The 23,892-nt window shown below is 41.9% G+C and overlaps 1 protein-coding gene across 1 annotated transcript in view; it reads left to right on the forward strand.

The window, feature by feature from the left end:
- The window catches only part of FAM172A (family with sequence similarity 172 member A), a 525,893-nt gene that overhangs the window by 78,228 nt on the left and 423,773 nt on the right, over positions 1-23,892 (forward strand). Inside the window, exons 5-6 of the mRNA XM_044291378.1 lie at positions 3,236-3,301; positions 19,372-19,563. Of these exons, the coding sequence (XP_044147313.1) occupies positions 3,236-3,301; positions 19,372-19,563 (258 nt within the window). The remainder of the gene's footprint in view (positions 1-3,235; positions 3,302-19,371; positions 19,564-23,892) is intronic.

Genomic DNA, 23,892 nt, shown 5'->3' on the forward strand with positions numbered 1-23,892 from the left:
AGTGAAGTGAGCAAGTTGGAGCAGTTTGTTTTTAACTGCTCTTCTCTGCCCTTGCTGTAGAGTGAGTTGCCAAAGGAACCCAGGTGTGTGAGCAGCCAGCAGAGTGACAAAAGCTAGAGTGTGAGCTGAAAAATCAGGACATGATTTCTAAACTGCCACCACTCCCTCATTTTCAAGCCCACCTACACAAATCAGCTGCTAATGTTTTTATAAATGTATACTTTAATGTAACTGTGAAGCACTTTGGGCAACAATATTGCAATTAAATGTGCTATATAAATAAATAAAAGTTGAAATGCATTTCTCACTTTATCAAGCTTGCCATGTGCACTTTTTAAATTTGATCAATCAGTTGGTTAGTGTAATGTTTACTATCTTTACTCACTCCAAACACTCCACACAGTTACTCTGCCCACTCCGTAAAGTTACTCTGCCCAGTCCAACCTTTCCACCAGTAGTGAGCCTGCTCCATACATGGTGGGTGCTGGCTGTATAAAGCGATTGTGGCATCGGTGAGGTAAGGTAGAGGGAGCCGAAAACGCTGGGCTCTGATCAGTTACCATGACAACCTGGGGCCTGCTGTCATAGTGATCTGCCTGCTGAGCAATACACAAGGCATAGCTCAGCAGATATAGCGGCAGAATCCCATTCACCCTTTTTCAATTTGAGTGAACGGGACAAGGAATCAAAAGATCCTAGGTTCTATCCCCCTTAAGGGGTTTAAATGTTTTATTGTAAAAGGTAAAAAATAAAATACTTTTAAAGTTTAAATCGCCCCCTCCTTTCCCAATTTAGCATATATTAAAAAAGATTATTGATTATAAGGTATTGCCACATCTGAAAATGTCTGAACTATTAAAATATTTTTTTAATTTTACCCCACACAGGATTATTTCATGCTTTTCAATACAAAACATGATAAATTTAAAAGGTGCCATTAAAAAAATACAACTTGTTCCACCAAAACATAAGCCCTCGCATGACTACGTGAGCGGAAAATTAAAAAAAGTTATGGCTCTTTGAACTTGGGGAGCAGAAAAAACTAAAAATGGATTTGGTTTTGAAGGGGTTAGGAGTTTTCAATTTACAGATCACAGAAACAGAGTTTGGGAGGGCTATATACTGTGCTTTTATATCTTGAAGGGGTTAGGAGTTTTCAATTTACAGATCACAGAAACAGAGTTTGGGAGGGCTATATACTGTGCTTTTATATCTATCTGTAAAAAAAAGCCTATGTCATTTGCTCTGAATGCATCAGTTCTTCAGAGTGGTTTTATTCAGAGGCCTTTTTCAGCTAGATGTACGGTCCCCAATCGCCGGTTCTGGGTGCCGGAGAGTGGGAACTCTTGTCACCCAATAGTGTAATGCAATTCTTTATAGATATCTTTGTTAATTTGCAGCACTCTCATGAGGATAGACTCATCCTGTAGAAATCGTAAAGGACTGGTTTCATAATGTAACAAACTTTAAGCCAAAATTATTAACTGAGCGATTAACGTTCATTAGGAATTCTCCATGAACACCTGCTACAACGCAATGGAGAGCTAATAGCCACGCAAACTCATTTATTAACATTTTGAAAACCAATCTGACACAATGATTTTTGCCAGTGTAATTCATTGGCATTGGTTAAAAAAGAAAAATTTGGTATGTCAGGCAAGCATGCAGTGTTGTGTGTGGTACGGCAGATTAAAGAAAATCTGCTACATTGTATAAAAAATACATTATACAATTTCAGTATCCGCAGCGTTAAGTGTATGGTCACAAGGGGCTTGGAAGCGGCCGCCCTGCAGCTGAAAACTGTGCAGCCATGTCCACTGCGGCAGTATCATGTTAACTCATTAGATCGTTAGTTATTAGGTGTCCATTCTTTATGTCCCTATAGTTTGTCCCTAAGTTACCGCACGGCCATTAACACCACATTCATAAATAACCAGTTTGGTTGTAGTGAAGTAATGTGGCACCACCCCAACTGGCATGGCTAGCTGCATTCTTCTTAGCAGCACAGTGGCACGGTCTTGTCGGCTGCATGGCCACGTCACGTGACCGTACTCTTAAAGTCTAACTAGGCTTTCAGAAAGTAAAGTTCCAAATACATAACATTTCTTTGCCTAAAACCATATAGGGGGTCATTTACTAACCAGAAATATGTCATTATTAGGCGTATTTCTGGTGCAGATTGCAGCGCAAAGTTTCTTTGCGCAGCAATCTGAGACTTTTCCCCGCTCGCGCCAGGTCTAAAAAAGTGGGCAGGCCTGTCTCATTTCCAATTTTCTACACCTGGTTTAGGTGTAGAAAATGGTCCAAGACAGCAAGGAAGCTGGCTTGCATTTAGAAGCGGCGGTGGATCTGCCAATTTTATTTAGAGGCTGGTGCGGTTACCGTATGGCTGGAACCATACGGTAACTCCGGCAGATCCACCGCCAACTATAGGGGTTATTAAGACTGGCGTCTAAAACCGCCGGTCTTAATAAATGACTCCCATAGTTACTATCTGGTGCCTCAGTCGCAAAATGACATAAATTATATAAATAAAATACATCATACTAATAGAATATAAGGCATGACTGTTATGCCTATATGTTGGCACTTCCACCACACAGCTGATAAATGCATAAACCCCACTAAAAATGCAACACTTGGGAATCTGTCAGCAGTTTTGACCAACTGCTGGCAGCACTAGGTAGGGGCTGTGGAGAACAGTACAAACATTCAATTTGTGAAGCTTCTATCAGTAGAAGGGAGAATATGGGCTTTTATTCTGGTAGATTTTGCTCCTTTAAATGGACAACAGAAGACACTTCACTATAAAGTGCTCTCTGCATTGTCCTGCTTCAAAATCCCTCCCGTCTCCTCGCAGTGACAGCTGTAGTCGTCTCCTGGTTGGATGCTACTGGTGTCAGAGCAAAGGGGAGGGGCTGTCAGGCAACTCCATGCAGAGAGCACTACACAGTGAAGCTCCTCCTCCTGGGTGCTTAAGGAGCAGAATAAAAAAAAATCATATTCTCACTACTCCTGATGATAAAAACTACTTTGCAAATACAGATTGACATTTGTATTGAGAAAAAGGCTAAATTTTTTTGGATAAGGATCAGTTGGAAAAAAATGGTTTGTAGAGCAAAATGAGCACAACATAATATTAATAATAATAATAAAAATTGCACACAAAGATGTCCATGTTTTCTCTTACATGATGCTTATCAGTGTTTTATAATGCTATCTTTTCTAATGACAGATTATAACGAAGCATGTTTATGAATTATTGGAAAAAGACTGTGATCTACAGAAGGTGTATCTACCGGTGAGTCATTTTTATTGGTAAATTCTTTCAATTTCCATGTGCTGTTTTTTTTTAGGTAATATGATCAAAACTGGAGAGTTGTAATATAGGCAATGGAGGACATTTATCAAACTGGTGTAAAGTAGAACTGGCTTAGTTGCCCATAGCAACAAATCAGATTCCACCTTTCATTTTCCAAAGGAGCTGTGAAAAATGAATAGTGGAATCTGATTGGTTGTTATTGGCAACCAAACCAGTTCTACTTTACACCAGTTTGATATCCTGAGAATTGGTCATCAATATAAGATCGGCAGGGCTCCGGCACCCTTGCCCATCAGGTGTATGAGGAGATGGCTTGTGCAGTGCAAACGCGCCGTCTCCCTTCTCTTCTCCTGCTCGCTGCTGTATGTCTATGGGACAGCATTGCATGCGCCATCTCCTCATACAGCTGATTGGCGGGGGTGCCGGGTGTCTGACCGCCGCTGATCTGATATTGATAACCTATCCTGAGAATAGGTCATGAGTAGAAAAAGCCTGGACAACCCCTTTAAGGGGGCACTTTCCTCAGAAAGGGGAACTGTTATTAAACCTAATGTTCATAGAAAACATTTTTGTTTTACAATTTTTGCTTGTTTCTCTTTTTCAGATCAGCAATACTATGTCCTTGGAAATTAAATGTCAAATATTGCCCTTCTGTAGCAGTCAGCACAGAGTGATATAATAACTATATGTATAGCATTTATTAGTTTAATGTGTCACACTAATTGAGTCTCCTCTGGATAGAGCATCAGTATCTGACCAGTGGGGGTCCGAAACCCTGATGATCATCTGTCTGAGAAACAGCTGATCGTGGGGTCCTGGGTGTCGGAACCCCACCTGAGGATAGGTCATCAGAAAACCCCTTTAAGTCCAAATAAAGAGGTAGTTAAAGAGCCAAAACAGGAAGTAGAAAACATGGAGTGACTTTAAAAAAAGAAATCGGGAAAACCATCTACGAGTTTGTTTTTTGGGTAAAAAATAAAAAATGACATAGTGTAGTCACAAACGGCCTGTTAATATGTTATTTTTTTATTTATTTATTTTTTTATTATATGTCGGCGGCACATTCGAAGAAACATGTTTTCACTGCTTTATATTTTATTCTTTGGATAATGATCCACTCCATGATCCACTCCTTTATGACCACGGTATTGTCTGTTGATCTCTACTTACTTTCCGGTTGCAAGGTTTCCGATAAAGTTATGATCGGGCACAAACAAGTATTGGGGGGTTTCCATGTCTTTGAACAAGTCTGTGTTGCAGCTTGTAGACTTTGTATACTTTGACCTATCACTGTTGCATAGTATCACATAATGGGCCTGTTTGGCGTCAGAATATATAATTTTGCCGCTTCCTTTACAACCTTAGAGATGGAGACGGGCAGAACACTTGATGAATATTTATTAATTTTGGAGCATCGCATTTAAAGGGGTTATCCAACACCCTACTACAGCCCCCCATATGCTGGGCCCCTCACAGTGAATATACTTACATTAGGAAGAGACAGCAGGGGGATGATGGAGGGTGTAGTGGGCGCAGGTTTTGTCCCAGGAAGGGTGTCTTAATTTTTGGTGCACAGCACTATGGGAAGTGGCAGCAGCTCATCTACGCCCACAACCTGAAAGGTTCAGGATGTAAGTTGTGGAGCGACAAGTGAAGACTTAGGGAAACTTGACAGGTACATTATTGTGCTCAATTTGATATTTTTTAGGATTCTGCACATCCCCTTTTAACAGCTCATAACGGAAAGATAAATGTATTGATCCATACGGTACTATGGATATTGGGTCTTTCTTTTAAAAAGAAAAAAAAGAATCCGTAGACTGCAGACGACGTTTAGAGCCCGCACTAAGGCAAAGCCGATCCCGTTGTAGATGGAAGTAAGGTAGAAATGTTAACTAAATCTCTTCTCATACAGACAGACATTGATAAAAGAACTGGCTGAACTCTGGGATGGTGGGAAGCTGCTTCCTCACCTTGGCATCCTGTGTGTCATCTTGCCTTTTGGAAGACCCTAACCAACTGGCAATCGCATAACATATTCCAGAATATCAGCATCACTATAACGTTTCGATGTAAGGCACCCTGACCCAGGCATAATTCTGTAGACTTGATCGGGGACTATACGCTTCAGTGTCTCTAAGAGCGATGTCCCTTTTATGTGCCAGACGTCTCATTATTTCCTTTTTACGGGCAGGGTCAGGAACGCTCTCCGATAACAATACAGACGTAAGATGGATGTAGAAAGCTGTAAGAAATGTGAGGTCGCTGGCTTGTATTGCATGCCTTGTAGTCCCTCCATAAAGGAGGCCAGCCTTTTATGTTAGGCAGCATGCAGGTGCTTGTGACTAATTTCATAAAGACTACCATTTCTTCTTAATGCTCCCTCTATTTTTAAAGCACTGTAAAGAAGCCGGACAAATGTAAGATCCTATATAAATGTAAATTCTTCTTATCTGAGCGTCTGAACATTTCCTACTGCCCTTTGTAGCATTGAGCTTCTAATCAAATAACCCGGTTGGACACCTCTGTGGAGTTCCCTTTTAGCTTCTTTTTATGTTTCCAGTAATCTGCGACCCTTCAGTTTTTTTAGTTTTATTTTTTTTCTCTTCTCTTTCTCTTCCTTTTTTCCCCGCATCATTCAAAAACATGGATACTTGATTTATAACCCATTATACTCATAATAGGGGAAGATGAAAGCAAAAGCAAGTCTAATGCCTTTTCAATAGCGGAGTAATTATTGAATTGGTTGGCTCAGATCAGGCGGCATTTTTCGTAATGTAGTCTATTATATGTGTTGCCCTGCAGATCTTGTTTTTCTTGTTATTATTGCTTGATTCTATGTGCGACATAAAGGCTAGCTTCAGATCTTTTTCGGTGTTGAAGGCCATGAAAAATACCCAGATGCCTCGAGGCACAATCCCCTGTAGCAATGGAACTTTTAGTTTAGTGGATTGGTAACTCTGATCAAAGATAGATTATTTCATTGTAGGAAAGTCCTATCGCTGACCACATGGTTTTACATGCGGAGATCATGTATGAAAGAGCAGTGTGCTCGCACCATACGTCTCCTGGGACAATAGCCCGCAGTAATATAGATCATGAAGGCTCCGTTGACCCTGACCTTTCAGCACTTGCCCTCACAAACCTGGCGGACTCTGTTATAAGTCAATGGGATTTAACTCAATTCGATAGAATTTGTCTTACTGTTCATCGCCCCATTGCGTACAGAGCTCCGTATGTCCCCTGTGTTTTTTCACTTTAATGCAGAGAGGCATTTCATATTTTGCTTTGCATCCTACTCCAAGGTCGTTTTAAGCATTTTGTTATATGGGGACTGACTGTGGAGGTAACGCAGGACCCAAATAATGCCATCCATTGTCATATGATGGACAGCCGAGATTTCTACTTGCAAGTAAGTCTACTTTCCCACTCGCGTTTTGGCTTTCAGTTTGTGAGATCCGTTCAGGGCTCTCACAAGCGGTCCAAAACGGATCAGTTTGCATTCTAATGCATTCTGAATGGAAAAGGATCCGCTCAGAATGCATCAGTTTGCCTCCGTTCCGTTTCCATTCCACGTTGGAGGCGGACACCAAAACGCTGCTTGCAGCGTTTTGGTGTCCGTCTGACGAAACGGAGCCAAATGGAGTCAATGGGGACGGATACACACAATGTAAGTCAATGGGGACGGATCCGTTTTCTATGACACAATTGGCACAATAGAAAACAGATCCGTCCTCCATTGACTTTCAAAGGTGTTCAAGACGAATCCGTCTTGGCTATGTTAAAGATAAAACGGATCTGTTCATGACTGATGCAGACGGTTGTATTATCTGAACGGATTCGTCCATGACAGATCCGCACAAAACACGAATGTGAAAGTAGCCTAAGGCAAAGTTAGTGGGACTTGGGCCTATGTACAACTAAGGGAGAGTTCACATCACCGTTGTTTGTCCGTTCTTCTGATCCGTCAGAATGGCACCCTAACATAGACTACAGTATATGACACTTCTAAACAAAAATGCTACCTGTAGAAAATGTAATTTTTGTGATTCAAACCTTCATTACCTGTGTTGGGGGCATTGACGCTTCCTGATCTGTATGCCCAGGCGCTCATTGAACCATGTGTATACAATGATGGAAACGACAGGGACTTTAATAAAGAAAAAGAAAAATAAAAAAAATCTTTGCGCCCACTATTGTGAGCCAGGGGGTCACTGACAACTTGCTCTCTGCTGCTGCAGTTGCACAATCTCTGGGCAGAATTAAATGCATACTGCCCAGATGTATATAATGAATGGGGGCCCCACAACTAGTTAAAGGGGTTATCCAGGTAAATATAATAACCTATCCTCAAGATAGGTCATCATTATCACACCCGCGGGGGTCCGAGTCCCGCAACCTTCAACGATCAGCCGTTACAGGGAGCTGCCGTGCTCACCGGAGTTCTCATGAGCGCATTCGGCTCCCGGCAGCTCCCCAATTCAACCACCAATAAGCATGTAGGGGTGGTTTTTGTTGTCCCCCACCCCCCACCCTTCATTTTCCCAGGATTGGGTGATTGTATATTTTCTGTATGTTGGAAAATTTGAAGGAATGAACAAGATGCTTTATAAATGTGGCGCAGAGCTCGTACACCAGAAATCTGCCCCAATGTCTTCATTATTTATGGTGGGAACACCCAATTTAGAGTTTGTTTTGTACATTTGCCCATCTAAGAAGTATTTTTACACCAAAGCAATATTTATAGAGTCGCCACCTTAGGTTAAAAAGCCCTTGCAACTTCAAAGTTTCGTTATTGGTTTTAAAGAACAGATTAAAGTTCAAGGTTTTTGTGTAACCCACATCATACTCTGCAGGTTTAATAGATACAAATTGCTTTATGTAGTCTTGCTGCTCTTAGGACTAAATGCATTATTGGTTGATTTGTCGATAAAGCAAGGTTGTGCTCAGCCCTGACCTTTATGGCCGTTCCTCAGTGAAAGCTTTCTTTAATGAATTACCGCAGTAAAAAGACAAATTGCTGTTGTATGAAGTTTTAATTAGGACTTTTAAATGGAGAAATGTAAAATGTCAGAGGAAATAATTTGTTGTGTCGAGAAGAGAATAATGTTCACAAGCTAGGCTGTAATCTTCAATGAGCATTCGAAGCTCAAAACCAGTGGGCATCGACAGCGGGAACAAAGGATACAGGTGAAGGTGAGAGTGCGTGTGTGAACTGGGCAGAGAAGTGCGTGACGTATTACTGCCATGGCAAAATCACGTAAATATGGTTCTAAGTAATGTAGAAAAAGAACATTAAGATTATTCTAGAAATTGTTCTTACATTGATATAGAAAGCAGAAAGGCCTCTATAAGGATAGTGTCTAGTACCTGTTAAATGCAAAGAAAGGGGTCAGTCAGCACATCCCAATGCGCAGGTGCACGTCGCCATGGCTGAAAGCGCAAAAACTAACAATGCAACAGCTCTCTGCAAGCGCAAAATATATGCAATAATGCCATAATCGTTAAAGAAAATATACTGGTGCAAATGCTACGCTCATTTTATAAATATTAAAATCTTGGCAAATAGTTTGTACAAAATTATAATTTCTTTTTAACAAAGGTGTCCATATCCTTTAAGTGGCAGTATTCCTGCATTACAGTGACAGGGGCTATTCAGCAGTTCCCTGCTTCACTTGCTGTACGGATCAATAAGAATTCCTGCAGTGAAACCCCCATTGATTAAGAATGATGGCTCGCTGCTGCTTAGTATGATGGGAGACCACAAACGGTGGGCATGACTATTTTCAATTATACACTGTTTGATTCTATGGTTATGACCACCCTGTAATCCAGCAGTGGTGGCCGTGCTTGCCCACTATAGAAAAGAAACTCTGGTCTCTCTGGTGGCCAGGACTGCGGGTGTGTGCATAGGCACGGATGCCCAGTAGCTTCCATCCAGACCACCTCATATCTGTACCGCAGTGGCAGCCATAATCCCTTGAAACGAGCGGTGTATAATGCAATGGAAGAATGAGTCCAGCCAGCAAAGGAAGCAATATGGACAATCGCAATACATTAGGAAGTGCTTTGTGTTAACTTTGTCTACATGATGCCATTTGCTGAAGTAGACAACCCCTGTAACTCCTTGATATGATGTTGAATTCACAAACCGTTACAAAAAAAGTATATTCATGTAATATACACACCAGACCAATACTAATCAGGCAGGTATTCATACCTCCTCCTCATTGCTGAGTGACATCTGCGTCAGCAAATCATGTACAGTGTATGTTAGAGGTGTTGTGTGATATGACAGTATTATATTGTATTCCTTACGTTTTTTTGGCAAGGAGCATAATATGACCTCATATACTTTAGTGTAGGGTTATTTAGAAGTGCTAGTTAGTTGTTCTATACAATGTGTAGAATGATTATAGAGTAGGGCTATGGTAAGGGTTAGTTTAAAAAAAAGTGTAAAATTAGTGGATTATATTTAAAGGTAAAAGGGTTTTCCAAGAGTTCGATATTGAGAGCTTATCCTCAAGATAGGTCATCAGTATCTGATCAATGATGGTCTGACTCCTCGTATTCTCAGTGATTAGCTGTTTGAACAGGCTGTAGTGCTTTGGGTGAACACTAAGGCCCCTTTCACACGGGCGAGTATTCCGCACAGGTTTAATGCGTGAGGTGAACGCATTGCACATGCACTGATTCCTGACCCATTCATTTCAATGTGTACATGAGCAATGTTTTTCACGCATCACTTGTGTGTTGTGTGAAAATCACAGCATGTTCTTTATTCTGCGTTTTTCACGCGACGCAGGCCCCATAGAAATGAATGGGGCTGCGTGAAAATCGCATCGCATCCACAAGCAAGTGCGGATGCGATTTTCACGGATGGTTGCTAAGGAGACGAGGGATGAGCGACCCGGGACCCCATTTACTTTATTATTTTCAATTATAACATGGTTCTTTAACCACTTCAGCTCCCCTAGCTTAAACCCCCTTAATGACCAGAGCACTTTTTACACTTCTGCACTACACTACTTTCACGGTTTATTGCTCGGTCATACAACTTACCACCCAAATTAATTTTACCTCCTTTTCTTCTCACTAATAGAGCTTTCATTTGGTGGTATTTCATTGCTGCTGACATTTTTCGTTTTTCTGATATTAATCAAAATAGTCTGCAATTTTCTAAAAAAAAAAAGTGTATTTTTAACTTTTTCTGGTAAAATTGTTCAAATATAATTACATTTCTATACAAGTTTGTGTCAGAATTTATTGTGCTACCGTATTTTTCGCCCTATAAGACGCACCGGCCCATAAGACGCACCTAGGTTTTTGGGGAGGAAAATAAGAAAAAAATTATTTTTAGCTTTTGGTGGGTTTGGAACTAATGGTGGTCTGTGGGTGGCACTATTACTGGGGATCTGTGAAGGACACCGTTATGGGGGGATCTGTGGATGACGGACACTGTTATGGGGGGATCTGTGGATGACGGACACTGTTACTGGGGGGATCTGTGGATGACGGACACTGTTATGGGGGGATCTGTGGATGACGGACACTGTTATGGGGGGATCTGTGGATGACGGACACTGTTATGGGGGGATCTGTGGATGACGGACACTGTTATGGGGGGATCTGTGGATGACGGACACTGTTATGGGGGGGATCTGTGGATGACGGACACTGTTATGGGGGGGATCTGTTGATGACTGACACTGTTATAGGGGGGGATCTGTGGATGGCACTGTTATAGGGGGGGATCTGTGGATGGCACTGTTACAGGGGGTGGGGGATCTGTGGATGGCACTGTTACAGGGGGGGGATCTGTGGATGGCACTGTTACAGGGGGGGGGATCTGTGGATGGCACTGTTACAGGGGGGATCTGTGGATGGCACTGTTATATATGTGCCATCCACAGCCCCCCAGCCCAAAACAGTGGCATCCACAGCCCCCCAGCCCATAACAGTGGCATCCACAGACACCCCCCCCCCCCTTAACTGTGCCATCTACAGATCAGCTCACCCACCCGCCGCCGCCCCCCAGTGCTAATATTACATGTCTTATTCGATTAAAATGTATTAGATATGCCCCCTCACTCCTATATTGCTAATTGTACCTTACGTCCTATTCCTAGCTTCTGTAATGCAGGCCGGGCGGCCGCCGCGTCACTCGCTGACGTCACTTGCCTGCGCCGCCTGCTTCATTCATAAAGTAGGCGGCGCAGGCACGTGACATCAGGGAGTCACGCTGCCGCCCGCCCGTCCTGCATTACAGAAGCTAGGAATAGGATTTAAGGTACAATTAGCAATATAGGAGTGAGGGGGCATATATAATACATTTTAATCGAATAAGACATTTAATATTAGTATATCGGAGCGGCGGGGCGGGGCTATAGTACATTGATTGCACCGCCCCGCCGCTATTCCCGGCCCCCAGCTCCTCCTCCAGTCCCTCCCCCGGCCCCAGCGTACGCTACATCGCATCCAGCGATGTCAAATTGTCCGCATTCGCCCCATAAGACGCAGGGGCATTTCCCCCCGATTTTTGGGGGGGGAAAAGTGCGTCTTATGGGGCGAAAAATACGGTACATGTCTTTGATAAAAAAAAATCCAATAAGTGTATATTTATTGGTTTGCGCAAAAGTTATAGCGTTTACAAACTATGGTGCAAAAATGTGAATTTCCGCATTTTGAAGCGGCTGTGACTTTCTGAGCACCTGTCATGTTTCTTGAGGTGCTAGAATGCCAGAATAGTATAAATACCCCCCAAATGACCCTATTTTAGAAAGAAGACAACCCAAAGTATTCGCGGAGGGGCATGGTGAGTTCATGTATGATTTAAAAAAAAAATCATAAGTTAATGGAAAATGACACTTTCTGAGGAAAAAAATATAATAATAAAGTTTCCATTTCTGCTAACTTCTGGCAAAAAATTAATAAAAAATCTCCCATGGACTCACTATGCCCCTCAGTGAATACCTTGGAGTGTCTACTTTCCGAAATGGGGTCATTTGTGGGGTGTGTTTACTGTTCTGGCATTTTGGGCGGGGCTAAATTGTGAGCAACCCTGTAAAGCCTAAAGGTACTCGTTGGACTTTCATCCCCTTTGCGCATCTTGGCTGCAAAAAAGTGTCACACATGTGGTATCGCCGTACTCAGGAGAAGTAGGGCAATGTGGTTTGGGGTGTATTTTTACATATACCCATGCTGGGTGAGAGAAATATCTCTCTAAAAGACAACTTTTCCAATTTTTTTTATACAAAGTTGTCATTTTACAGAGATATTTCTCTCACCCAGCATGGGTATATGTAAAAAGACACCCCAAAACACATTGCCCAACTTCTCCTGAGTACGGCGATACCATATGTGTGACACTTTTTTGCAGCCTAGGTGCGCAAAGGGGCCCAAATTCCAATGAGTACCTTTTAGGCTTTACAGGGTTGCTCACAATTTAGCCCCGCCCAAAATGCGTGGCTAAAACGCATCAAAACGCATTGCACTCACCGGAAAAAACTGAACAACTGAATGCAATCACAGACAAAACTGACTGAACTGGTGTGAGTTTCACTGAACGCATCTGGACCTAATCTGTCACGCTCGTGTGAAAGAGGCCTAAGGCTGAGTTCACACGGGCGAGATTTCCGTGCGGGTGCAATGTGGGAGGTGAACACATTGCACCCGCACTGAATCTGGACCCATTCATTTCAATGGGGCTGTGCACATGAGCGGTGATTTTTCACGCATCACTTATGCGTTGCGTGAAAATCGCAGCATGCTCTATATTGTGCGTTTATCACGCAACACAGGCCCCATAGAAGTGAATGGGGCTGAGTGAAAATCGCAAGCATCCGCAAGCAAGTGCGGATGCGGTGCGATTTTCACGCATGGTTGCTAGGTTCCCAAAATAATAGCATTCTGGGAACTACGCGATCAAGAGGAGAAGGTGAGTTCATTTTTTTATTTTTTTTTAACCCTCAATTGATCACCTACTAAGCATTCTGTATTCAGAATGCTATTATTTTACCTTATAACCATGTTATAAGGGAAAATAATAACATCTACACAACACTGATCCCAAACCTGAACTTCTGTGAAGAAGTTCGGGTCTGGGTACCACAGTCGTTTTTTTATCACGCGCGTGCAAAGCACATTGCACCCGCGCGATAAAAACTGAACATCGGAACGCAATCGCAGTCAAAACTGACTGCAATTGCGTACCTAATCGCGCGGGTTTGCCGCAATACACCAGGACGCATCCGGACCTAATCCGGACACGCCCGTGTGAACCCAGCTAATTAGAAGGGGTGCCGTGAGTCAGACCTCCACTGATGAGATATTGATGACCTGTCCTGAGGATAGGCCACCACTATTGAACTCCTGGAAACCCTTTTAAGGCCGAATGCACACAGCCGTGTTCCGCGGCAGAGAGCGGTCCGTGGTGTGCCGGGCTGGATTCCTGTTCAGAGCAGGAGCGCACGGCGTCATTGGTTGTTATGACGCCGTGCGCTTCATGCCGCCGCTGCACTACAGTAATACACTCGTATAGTGTATTACTGTAGTTCAGCAGCAGCATTAAGCGCACGGCGTCATAGCAACCAATGACGCCGTGCGCTCCTGCTCTGAACAGGAATCCAGCCCAGCACACCACGGACCGCTCTCTGCCGCGGAACACGGCTGTGTGCATTCAGGCTAACTCTACTAAATGTTCTACTGCACACTACTAATTCTCTGTACTACCTTAGTTTCATGCACTTTTAGTTACTGCAGCTTGGTCTTTTCATCCTTTTGCCTAAATAAACTTTGTAATCTATAGAATGTCTATGAAATAAGAAGATTAATTGATTATATACACTGCCATCAAGTTTTAAGCACATTGTATGTTACATACTCATTAAAAGGGTTATCCAGTAATTGATAATAATGACTTCTCGTCAGGACAGGAATAAAGCAAGATTATGACCAGCGTTGTCCTTGTGCAAGTTTTTTTTTATTCCCGATCAACACAGCAAACAGGGAACGTTTCGGCTTAACACAAGCCTTTCTCAAGCCATAATAAACATCACACAGTGTGAACTTGTATACCTCCTCCACAAGGGGTTGTACCAATAAAATACTTCTATATAGATTATAACAAACTAAAACCAATCATCTGTGTCTATATAAATGAATATTTTATCCTCCCCATACATAGAGCCCCTTCTTACATCTGCTCCAAGGCGTCATCCATATACATGTGAGTTTCAGCATGGCCACCGCCGCATGTCTCCTCAGCATGATCAACAATCCACTGCGCATTACCTTGTCCTACGTGTCGTACGTTTTATTCACCGTACTGCGCATGTCACGTCGCGTCTCTCTTCACACAACTTTATTAATAGGGACAACAGGATTTATTAACCTCCGTTCTTATTCTCCACCACCATATACACTCTTCTCTTTATAGGTGTCAAATGGCGACAACCCTACAATAAACCACAGCACCACTAAATCCCATCCATAACATGGCTCCCAATTTGTGTGCTTTTTCCATATAAAGAAAGGGGAGATCGTAGACAACCGTTATACCACCTACAGTGTTTAAAATCCTTCTATTACTCAATATAGACTAAGGACAGGAGCACATAGGGCCCTAAAGGTGACTTTCATTAAACTCTATATTCAGCCCCTTCGGTTGTAATGTTTCTAAAGTATATATCCATCTCAACTCTTTTTCCACATCAGGTCCTCTCTGTCTTCACCTCTTCGAAGTGGAGGCACAGAGTCAATAATCCTGAACCTCAACTGGTTAATAGAATGTCCTTTTTCTTTAAAATGTTTTGGAATTGGTAGCTCCATCATCTCCTTTCTGATCGTACTTTTATGTTTGTTGATTTTCTCTCTAGCCTGCATAGTTGTCTCTCCCTTTATAGACCAGACTACAAGGACATTGTATCATATACACCATATAGTCTGATCTACATGTGTATCTTTCTTTAATCCTGTAAATCTCTCCATTATACGGATGGGCAAATGTATTACCTTTCAACATGTTCCCACAATTACTGCTTCCCAAACATGGAAAATAATTTCCTTTTTTAGGCGTCATAAGGAACGTCTGTCCATCCTTCCTCAGATGCCCAATATCTGATTTAATTAGCCTGTCTTTCAAATTTCGATTCCACCTGTAGGACATCAATGGCTTCTCTTTAAATTCCTTAACCCCCGGACAACCTTTCTCCAACACAACACAATCCTGTCTCAGAATTTGCGCTAATTTGGGGCTCAATCCACCAAATGTGGAAACAAAAGGTATGCGCATCCCCTTATCTATCTTTTTTTCCCCCTTATCTCTACCTTCCTTCTCACTCAACATTATTTGTGTGCCAAGTCTACGCAGGAGGCCATCCGGATAGCCTCGCTGCAGAAACCTGGCACACATCTCCTCTATTCTAATTTGCAATTTCTCTTCATCTGCTACAATACATCTAACCCTCAGAAGTTGACTCCAAGGTAAAGAGTCTAACATATGTTTTGGGTGATTACTCCAATAGTATAACAACATATTGTTTCTGTCAGTTGGCTTCATGAAAATATCTGTCTTAATCACATCTCCGTCCACATATACACGTACATCCAGAAATTGAATTGACTGTTGTGACTTAGTCATGGTAAAGGACAAACCGTCCACAAAATGATTTAAATGATCATAAAATTCAATCAAACTAAGCTCATCCCCTTTCCATATCATAAAGATATCGTTGATGTAGCGCCACCAACTCAGGATGTGCTCACCGAAGTTAGATCCATACACATATCGATCCTCGAACTGCCCCATATAGATATTGGCATAAGTTGGGGCCACGTTCAAACCCATCGCCGTGCCCCTCCTTTGCCAATAGAGGTCGTCCCCAAAAAGGAAATCATTTTCCATGTTTGGGATGCTGTAATTGTGGGAACATGTTGAAAGGTGATACATTTGCCCATCCGTATAATGGAGAGATTTACAGGATTAAAGAAAGATACACATGTAGATCAGACTATATGGTGTATATGATACAATGTCCTTGTAGTCTGGTCTATAAAGGAGAGACAACTATGCAGGCTAGAGAGAAAATCAACAAACATAAAAGTACGATCAGAAAGGAGATGATGGAGCTACCAATTCCAAAACATTTTAAAGAAAAGGGACATTCTATTAACCAGTTGAGGTTCAGGATTATTGACTCTGTGCCTCCACTTCGAAGAGGTGAAGACAGAGAGGACCTTCTGTGGAAAAAAGAGTTGAGATGGATATATACTTTAGAAACATTACAACCGAAGGGGCTGAATATAGAGTTTAATGTAAGCCGCCTTTAGGGCCCTATGTGCTCCTGTCCTTAGTCTATATTGAGTAATAGAAGGATTTTAAGCACTGTAGGTGATATAATGGGAACATTCACTTATTGTTTATCTTATCTTCTCTTTTGTTTTTTTATTTCAGTGAGTTGAAGACTGGCGATGCTGGGCGCATGTCTCCATAGCGAAGAATAGTGGGATAGAGACATGATATAATGGAGTCAATAGTGGTTGTCTACGATGTCCCCTTCTTTATATGGAAAAAGCACACAAATTGGGAGCCATGTTATGGATGGGATTTAGTGGTGCTGTGGTTTATTGTAGGGTGTCGGTATTTGACACCTATAAAGAGAAGAGTGTATATGGTGGTGGAGAATAAGAACGGAGGTTAATGTATCCTGTTGTCCCGATCAATAAAGTTGCGGGAAGAGAGACGCGACGTGACATGCGCAGTCTGGTGAATAAAACGTACGACATGTAGGACAAGGACATGCTCAGTGGATTGTTGATCACGCTTAGGAGACATGCGGCGGTGGCCATGCTGCAACTCACATGTATATGGATGACGCCTTGGAGCAGATGTAAGAAGGGGCTCTATGTATGGGGAGGATAAAATATTCATTGATATAGACACAGATGATTTGTTTTAGTTTGTTATAATCTATATAGAAGTATTTTATTGGTAATAATTGGTACAACCCATTGTGGAGGAGGTATAGAAGTTCACACTGTGTGATGTTTATTATGGCTTGAGAAAGGCTTGCGTTAAGCCGAAACGTTGCCCGTTTGCTGTGTTGATCGGGAATAAAAAGAATTGCACAAGGAAAACGCTGGTCATAATCTTGCTTTATTCCTATTACTTTCAGTGGGAAGAAGTCTAACCGCTGGTGACCATGACTCTTCCAGAAGGTGGGATGTTGGTGCTGTCCTTGACACAAAACTTTCCTGGTTATCGTCAGGACAGGTCATCATTCTCACATCGGCGGGGGTCCGAGTCCTGGGATCCCTGCCGGTCAGCTGTTTTAGGGAGCCGTTGTTCTCATTGGAGCTCTGGTGAGCACAGGCGGCTCCCGGCAGCTTTTCAAGCAGAGTGCTATACATTGTATAGCGGCTGTGCTTGCTATTGCAGCTAAGCCTCAAACACTTTAGTGGGACTGAGTTGCACCTAGGACACATTACAGATGGATGCTGACATCACATGGCGAAGGTTGCACTAGCCTCTTAGGATGATCAGGAGGGTCCTGCAAGTCTGACCCTCCACCAATCTGATAATGATGACCTTTCCAAAGAATAAGTCATCAGTATAAATTCCGGATAACCCAAATCATTGTACTGGATGTATTGCAATATTTTGTATGCAGCATATACCTAGCCCTTGACTTGGGCTGTTAGGGCAGCATATTCTAGATCTGTTTTAAAATCCATAACATATGGTCTTATTGGCATGTAGAGATCTAATTTAATGTAAAACTCTGGTTATGGGATTGGGAGGAAGATGACAAGCCAGCTTCTGGCCAATCGACTGGAGTTCTCTCAACAAGTGTAACGTACCTGGATGCTGGCCTTAACCGTATGACCACTGACCAGCACAGACATGAGCCACTTGAAAAAACAGTCTAGTGACAGTGCCAGTAGTATTTTCTGTGCAGCTTGTCAGTGTTATTTGGTGGTCATGTTGTCTAGACCAACCCAGGCTTCGACTGTGTAATAGAGGGGGATCTCTGAAATGGCAGCATTGAATCAAGTAATACTTTTCTGGATGTTTCTGTTTAATCACTAGAATTTAATTTGAAATTATTTTTCTAAGCACAGAATTTGCGAAAATATTTTGTGAATGCTGTTTATATGTAACCAAATCCTATGCAGTGGTCCCTCAAGTTACAATAATAATTGGTTCCAGGATGACCATTGTATATTGAAACCATTGTAACTGAGTAATCAGTTCCAAAGCCCCAAAATGTCATCCAAGATGAGAGAAAATGAAGATTTAAAGGGGTTGTCCAGGTTCAGAGCTTAACCCAAACATACCCATATTTTCACCCAGGCAGCCCCCCTGACAAGAGCATCGGAGCATTTTATGCTCCGATGCTCTCCTTTGCCCCATGCTGAATTGTGCAGGGCAAAGGCATTTGCCGGAGATCCGGTGACGTACGGGGCTCACATTAGGGCTGCCAGGCGGAGGCTTCCGCCTAGCATTGAGCCCGGTGACATCAACGGCATTGATTGGCGGGCTTTAGTGCTGCCCTAGCCTGTTAAACGGCTAGGGCAGCGCTAAAGCCGGCCCATCAGAGCCGGTGACTTCACCAAAGACACTACTGGGCGGAAGCTTCTGCCCAGCAGTCTATTATTGTAAATAAAAAGCCTTCACCCTGTGCAATCCAGCATGACCTGCTCTGATACTAACATCAGGGGGGCTGCCTGGGTGAAAATATGGGTATGTCTGGGTTCAAATCTGAACCCGGACAACCCGTTTAAGAATAATAAACAGATAACTAAGACAGATAAAACAAGTCCTTACATATTAAAATCAGGAATAGCTGATAACTAGCAACTAATCCAGCTATTTTACCAGAGAAGTGGTCTTGATTGGTTGGATCTCAGTCTGACACATTGTATGTTGAGTCTAGTTTCAAATTACAATGGGTCAGAAATCATATTTACCGAGTTACATATTTCATCGTCATCTTGTGGATATATACGTACTGTATATACATTTATTTCTGTGCCCCTTTCCCTTTCAGATAGATGCTACCGAAAATGAACCCAAGAGTTTTATTTTTATGAGCAAGGATGCAATGACAAATCCAGAGAAAATGCTGGTCTTAATCCATGGCAGCGGAGTGGTCAGGGCAGGACAGTGGGCAAGAAGACTTATAATAAATGAGGATCTGAACAGCGGAACACAAATACCTTACATCAAGAGAGCTATGGAAGTAAGTGCATGTTCCATCTCCTGCTGCTAAAACGCTATTGTAAATGAAGGCAATGTAGTCATTTCCATTTTTCTTTTCTTTTAGTAAATGTATGGTTTGGTATCAATAGACTTTGTTCCCAGTTTACGCTGATGATAAATGAAGTAGAAGGAAAACTGAGGCTGTTATCTGAAAGAACGTATTTTGTCAGCGTACAGGGAAGCATCAATATTAAGCTCAAAGCCGCTTTCTAGTTAATTGCCTCAAAAGTCTCTATGAAGATGTGTTCCTGGGAGCTCTATTAAAACATTATCGGTTTATTTCACAATTTTGTGTCTTACTCTATTTTATGTTTCTAAAGTATTTATTGGATTTTAAGTGTAACAGGTGGCAACTTTCTGCCAAAAGAAAACCTTTGCGGGGGTAGATATGTGCAATGTATACAATATAGAAGAGTAATGTATAAAATATAGAAGAATAATGTATACAATACAATATAGTATTGTAAAAATAATATTGCTTAATAATAACACAAAAATATTCTATAGAAGCTTATACAAGAGCATGAAGAACCAGAATGGTATTAAAGTTGTGCACAGTAGTTTAAGGAGGTCCTCTCCCCGCTCCTGACATTCCTGTTTTAATAACTATATGCATTCCCCCTGTAATAACACTTCTGGAACATGTATTCTTATGTCTCTATGTTGTGCCATTCCTTTATTATTTCTACTAGAAGTTATAAATGAATTGCTAGCAGTCTGCAGTAAGGGTACAAAGGGGAGGTAACCAGTTGGAGGTATGTTTCCATGCATTCGACTGACAATATTTTACTTTATTTTATAGTAGATTTGTCATACTGTTCCTTCCAGTAAATTAAATGGAAAGCACAGAAGACTTTTTGTGTTCCCAGCTGTTGTATGGGTGTAGGTTGTTGTGCAAGTGTGCCTGTGGCAGTGTAGGAGTCCCATCACTTTGTGTACCATGTGTGTAACATTCAAAAAAAAAACATGGACAAGAGAGCTTATGATGTTGGAGTCCATTTAAATGGGCAGATTGTTGGGCCAGTTGTCATGAACCTACAGGTGATTATTCCTGAGAGCTAACCCATGTAAGTAGGCTGCCAATCTCCTGATAAAATTAACCAATAGCTTTCTTGTAAGGGCACATCGCCCAGCATAAATAGGGAGGTCTGGAGGTCTGGCAGACAAACATTGAATCTGTATGGGGAGTAATGATCGTAGTAACAGTCATTCATCCCCATATATAGGAGATTCCTGCATGTAAGTGCAGCTGAATGAGCAGGCAATAATCAAGAAAGGTTTGTTCTCAATCATTACCCTTTTGTATTGGCCTATTTAAAGGGGTTTTCCAAGATTTTTTTTAATTTTTTTTTACTGATGATCTATCCTTTGGATAGGTCATCAGCTTCTGATCGGTGGGGGTCCAGCTGTTTTAGAAGGCCTGCAAAGCTTGCAGTAGTGCCGTAGCCTTGTCTCTGCTCACCAAGCACAATACCATACATTGTATAGTGGCTGTGCTTGGTATCAGTGCTCAGCCCCATTCGTTTCAATGGGGCTGAGCTGCACCAAAGCTGGGTGACTGATGAATGCAACATCACATGGCCTAGAAAAAGCTAGAGAAGGCCGCGGCACTACTGTGAGCATTGATGCTCTCTGAAACAGCTGATTGTCGGGGGTGTCGGACCTCCACAGATCAGATGCCCCTTACTGGGTGACCAGAGGACTATGCTGGCTGACCGCAGTATCTAGAGCAGCTCTAAAACACGCACTTTTGCCCATTGATGGACACGTGTTAAAGAGCTCTGATGAATTTAGGAGAGCAAGGAGACCTGCTTCAATTTAGAAACGGGCACACATCATTCTTTATAAGTTTTTATGGAATGGCAAGTATACATTTTTATATAAAATGTATTATCTTTTTGTGGATTCCTGCAAGATTTGGCCTTTCTGGAAGCTTCAAGAAACTTTTTGATGGAAACTCTATGCTGACACTTAACAAAAAGAAATGTTTTCATCATGTCACCTTACTATTAACAATCTAATTGAAGTTCTGTGTTGGATAGGTCAGGAACCCATAGCTTAGTCCGTGGCGGCAGAAATTTTAATTACATACATTTCTACTGTATAGCAGGAAAGAAAAATAATTTGTGTAAAATCAAGTTAAGGAAAGGTATAATTTCTAGTAAGTAAATACTGTTTAAGCTGTTGAAGAATTATAATTATTTTTGTCTTAATGCTTTTTAACGATGGAAGCCATTTATGAGGCTTTCTATTTTCCCATCTTGTGTCTATTGTTAACAGCTCTGTTAATTGCCTCTGTGGAATTATGAGCTTTTGTATGGTTAAGACCTTTTGGAAGGATGCTGAAGTAATAAAAATAAAGAAGTGGAAAAATCAGAGGTTAAAAGCTTATTTTTACAGAGCTGACAGGTTTTTGTAAGCCCACACCAGCCCCCATACAGGAGAGGGAAAACAATAGTCTGACAGCTCCAGTGTTCGGCAAGAGGCTGTTAACGACAGCTTATTCCTTTATGATTTCAACTCTTGACAGTAGACGTGCCAGGTTGTTGCATCGTGGCAGATGTATCATTACCTTGTGGCCCCGTCTTGAGTGAACAGGCAAAGAAAGCCCACTTGCAGTTCTGAAAATCCAATTACTCATTTGAAGTGTAAGCTCCTCTCCTTATGCAGGATGAAGGCAAGGGGGGGAAAAAAAAAATCTGCCTATGATCGTGCTCTTGGATTTTTCAGCATCTTTTCTCTGCTATCTGGTTGCATGAGCACACCAGGGAATATTTGGGAATATATTGTATCTGAGAAGCTGAAGGAAGATGAAAAAAAAAAGTGCATCACGGTTGAAGAGGTCATGGAGCTCTGCAGCAGGAGCACACAGCAATCTTTAAATAAGTTCTACACACCTTATCCAACATTTATGCCGATCTATCTTGTAATATCTACTTCAAATATAGGTGTTAAAAATGAAATAAGCATAAATAATTCAACCTATCTCAACCGCCAAAAGTAAGTTTCTGCCAGGCTAAAACGGACTTATTGTTTCTCCATTACACACATCTGATGTTCCATTCACTGTGCTGTATGCCTTGTCGAGGCTCCAGGGAACTCCTGGAGGAAGAGGTGTGGGTTTTTTAAAAGTATGTCAAAAGCTGTGGGGTTTGCATCTGACCAGAATATCAATAGATGTTAAGAAACGTTGAAATGAAGAAAGTCAACCTGGATCCTGGAGAAGGATTTATTTCAAAAGAACCATCCTTCTAGAAATCACTCAGATCAGGCACTGGTTCGGCCAGGATCTTGACTTATTATGTTGTGACAGGCGGATCCTTGTCATGGTCTAGTGAAGAGTGTCTTCACAAGTTCTTCATCATTTAGGTGTGACCATTCATCCACCTTTTCTGCTGTATGAACCATTGGGAAGGAAATGATCGTTGAAGCCAAATAAAATTACTGAAAATGTAGAAGTGAAAAGTGCATTAGCCTTTCCCTTACCGGACCACCAGGAATCATCTAATTGGAATTTTCCCTAGAGGAGTGGCAAGTGTAGGCATAATTCCTCAATCGTGGATCATGGGTGATTCCCTGCAGCCAGACTTCCAGGAATCAGGTAGTTGGACTTTTCCATACAGAATTGATAAGTTTAGGTTTAGTCCCCCTCCTCTCATGGACAATTCACTTCAGATTTCATTATGAACTGTACTGCATTTATTTATGTAGCCTATCAGTGCAGTGAAGGTATTTTGGCTTACCAAGTCCCTTGTCTATGAGGTGAACCCCAAAACACTCCAATCACTGTCAACAGTGTCAGACTGTGTAAGAACACCCTATTAAGAAGTGACTACCAGCCACCAATTTATTCATTCATACCATGCATTTCAAGGAGAGATAGCAGAGTAACAGCTCACTGCACAGTACTAAGGAAAGTCGCTCCAGAATTATCTTATGGTAAAAGCGAGTATTTACTAAAATACATATTTCAGTAGAGTGTCTGGTCCCCTTTAATGGGGCAGGCCACTTTCTGCTTACTGAAAGATTATAAGTCATATGGTTTTAGAACAGGGGGGCTTAACCTGCGACCGGGGGGCTACATTCAGCCCTTGATGCCATTCTGTGTGGCCCCTAACCATATGGTACCAGACATGTATGTCTATGTCTGGTGGCTGCTCACATGTATTGGTCATTAGATGGAAGTCCTGGAACTAGACATTAATGGTATATACTCTGTGTTCAATATGCCATAAATACAGTATTTCAGTTGTTATACCCCTTTAAATTTTTAATTTCGTCCCTCATCGATGGTTCGGTCTGGCAATGT

Source organism: Bufo gargarizans, chromosome 1 (assembly GCF_014858855.1).
Source record: "Bufo gargarizans isolate SCDJY-AF-19 chromosome 1, ASM1485885v1, whole genome shotgun sequence".
Classification (NCBI taxonomy): Eukaryota; Metazoa; Chordata; class Amphibia; order Anura; family Bufonidae; genus Bufo; species Bufo gargarizans.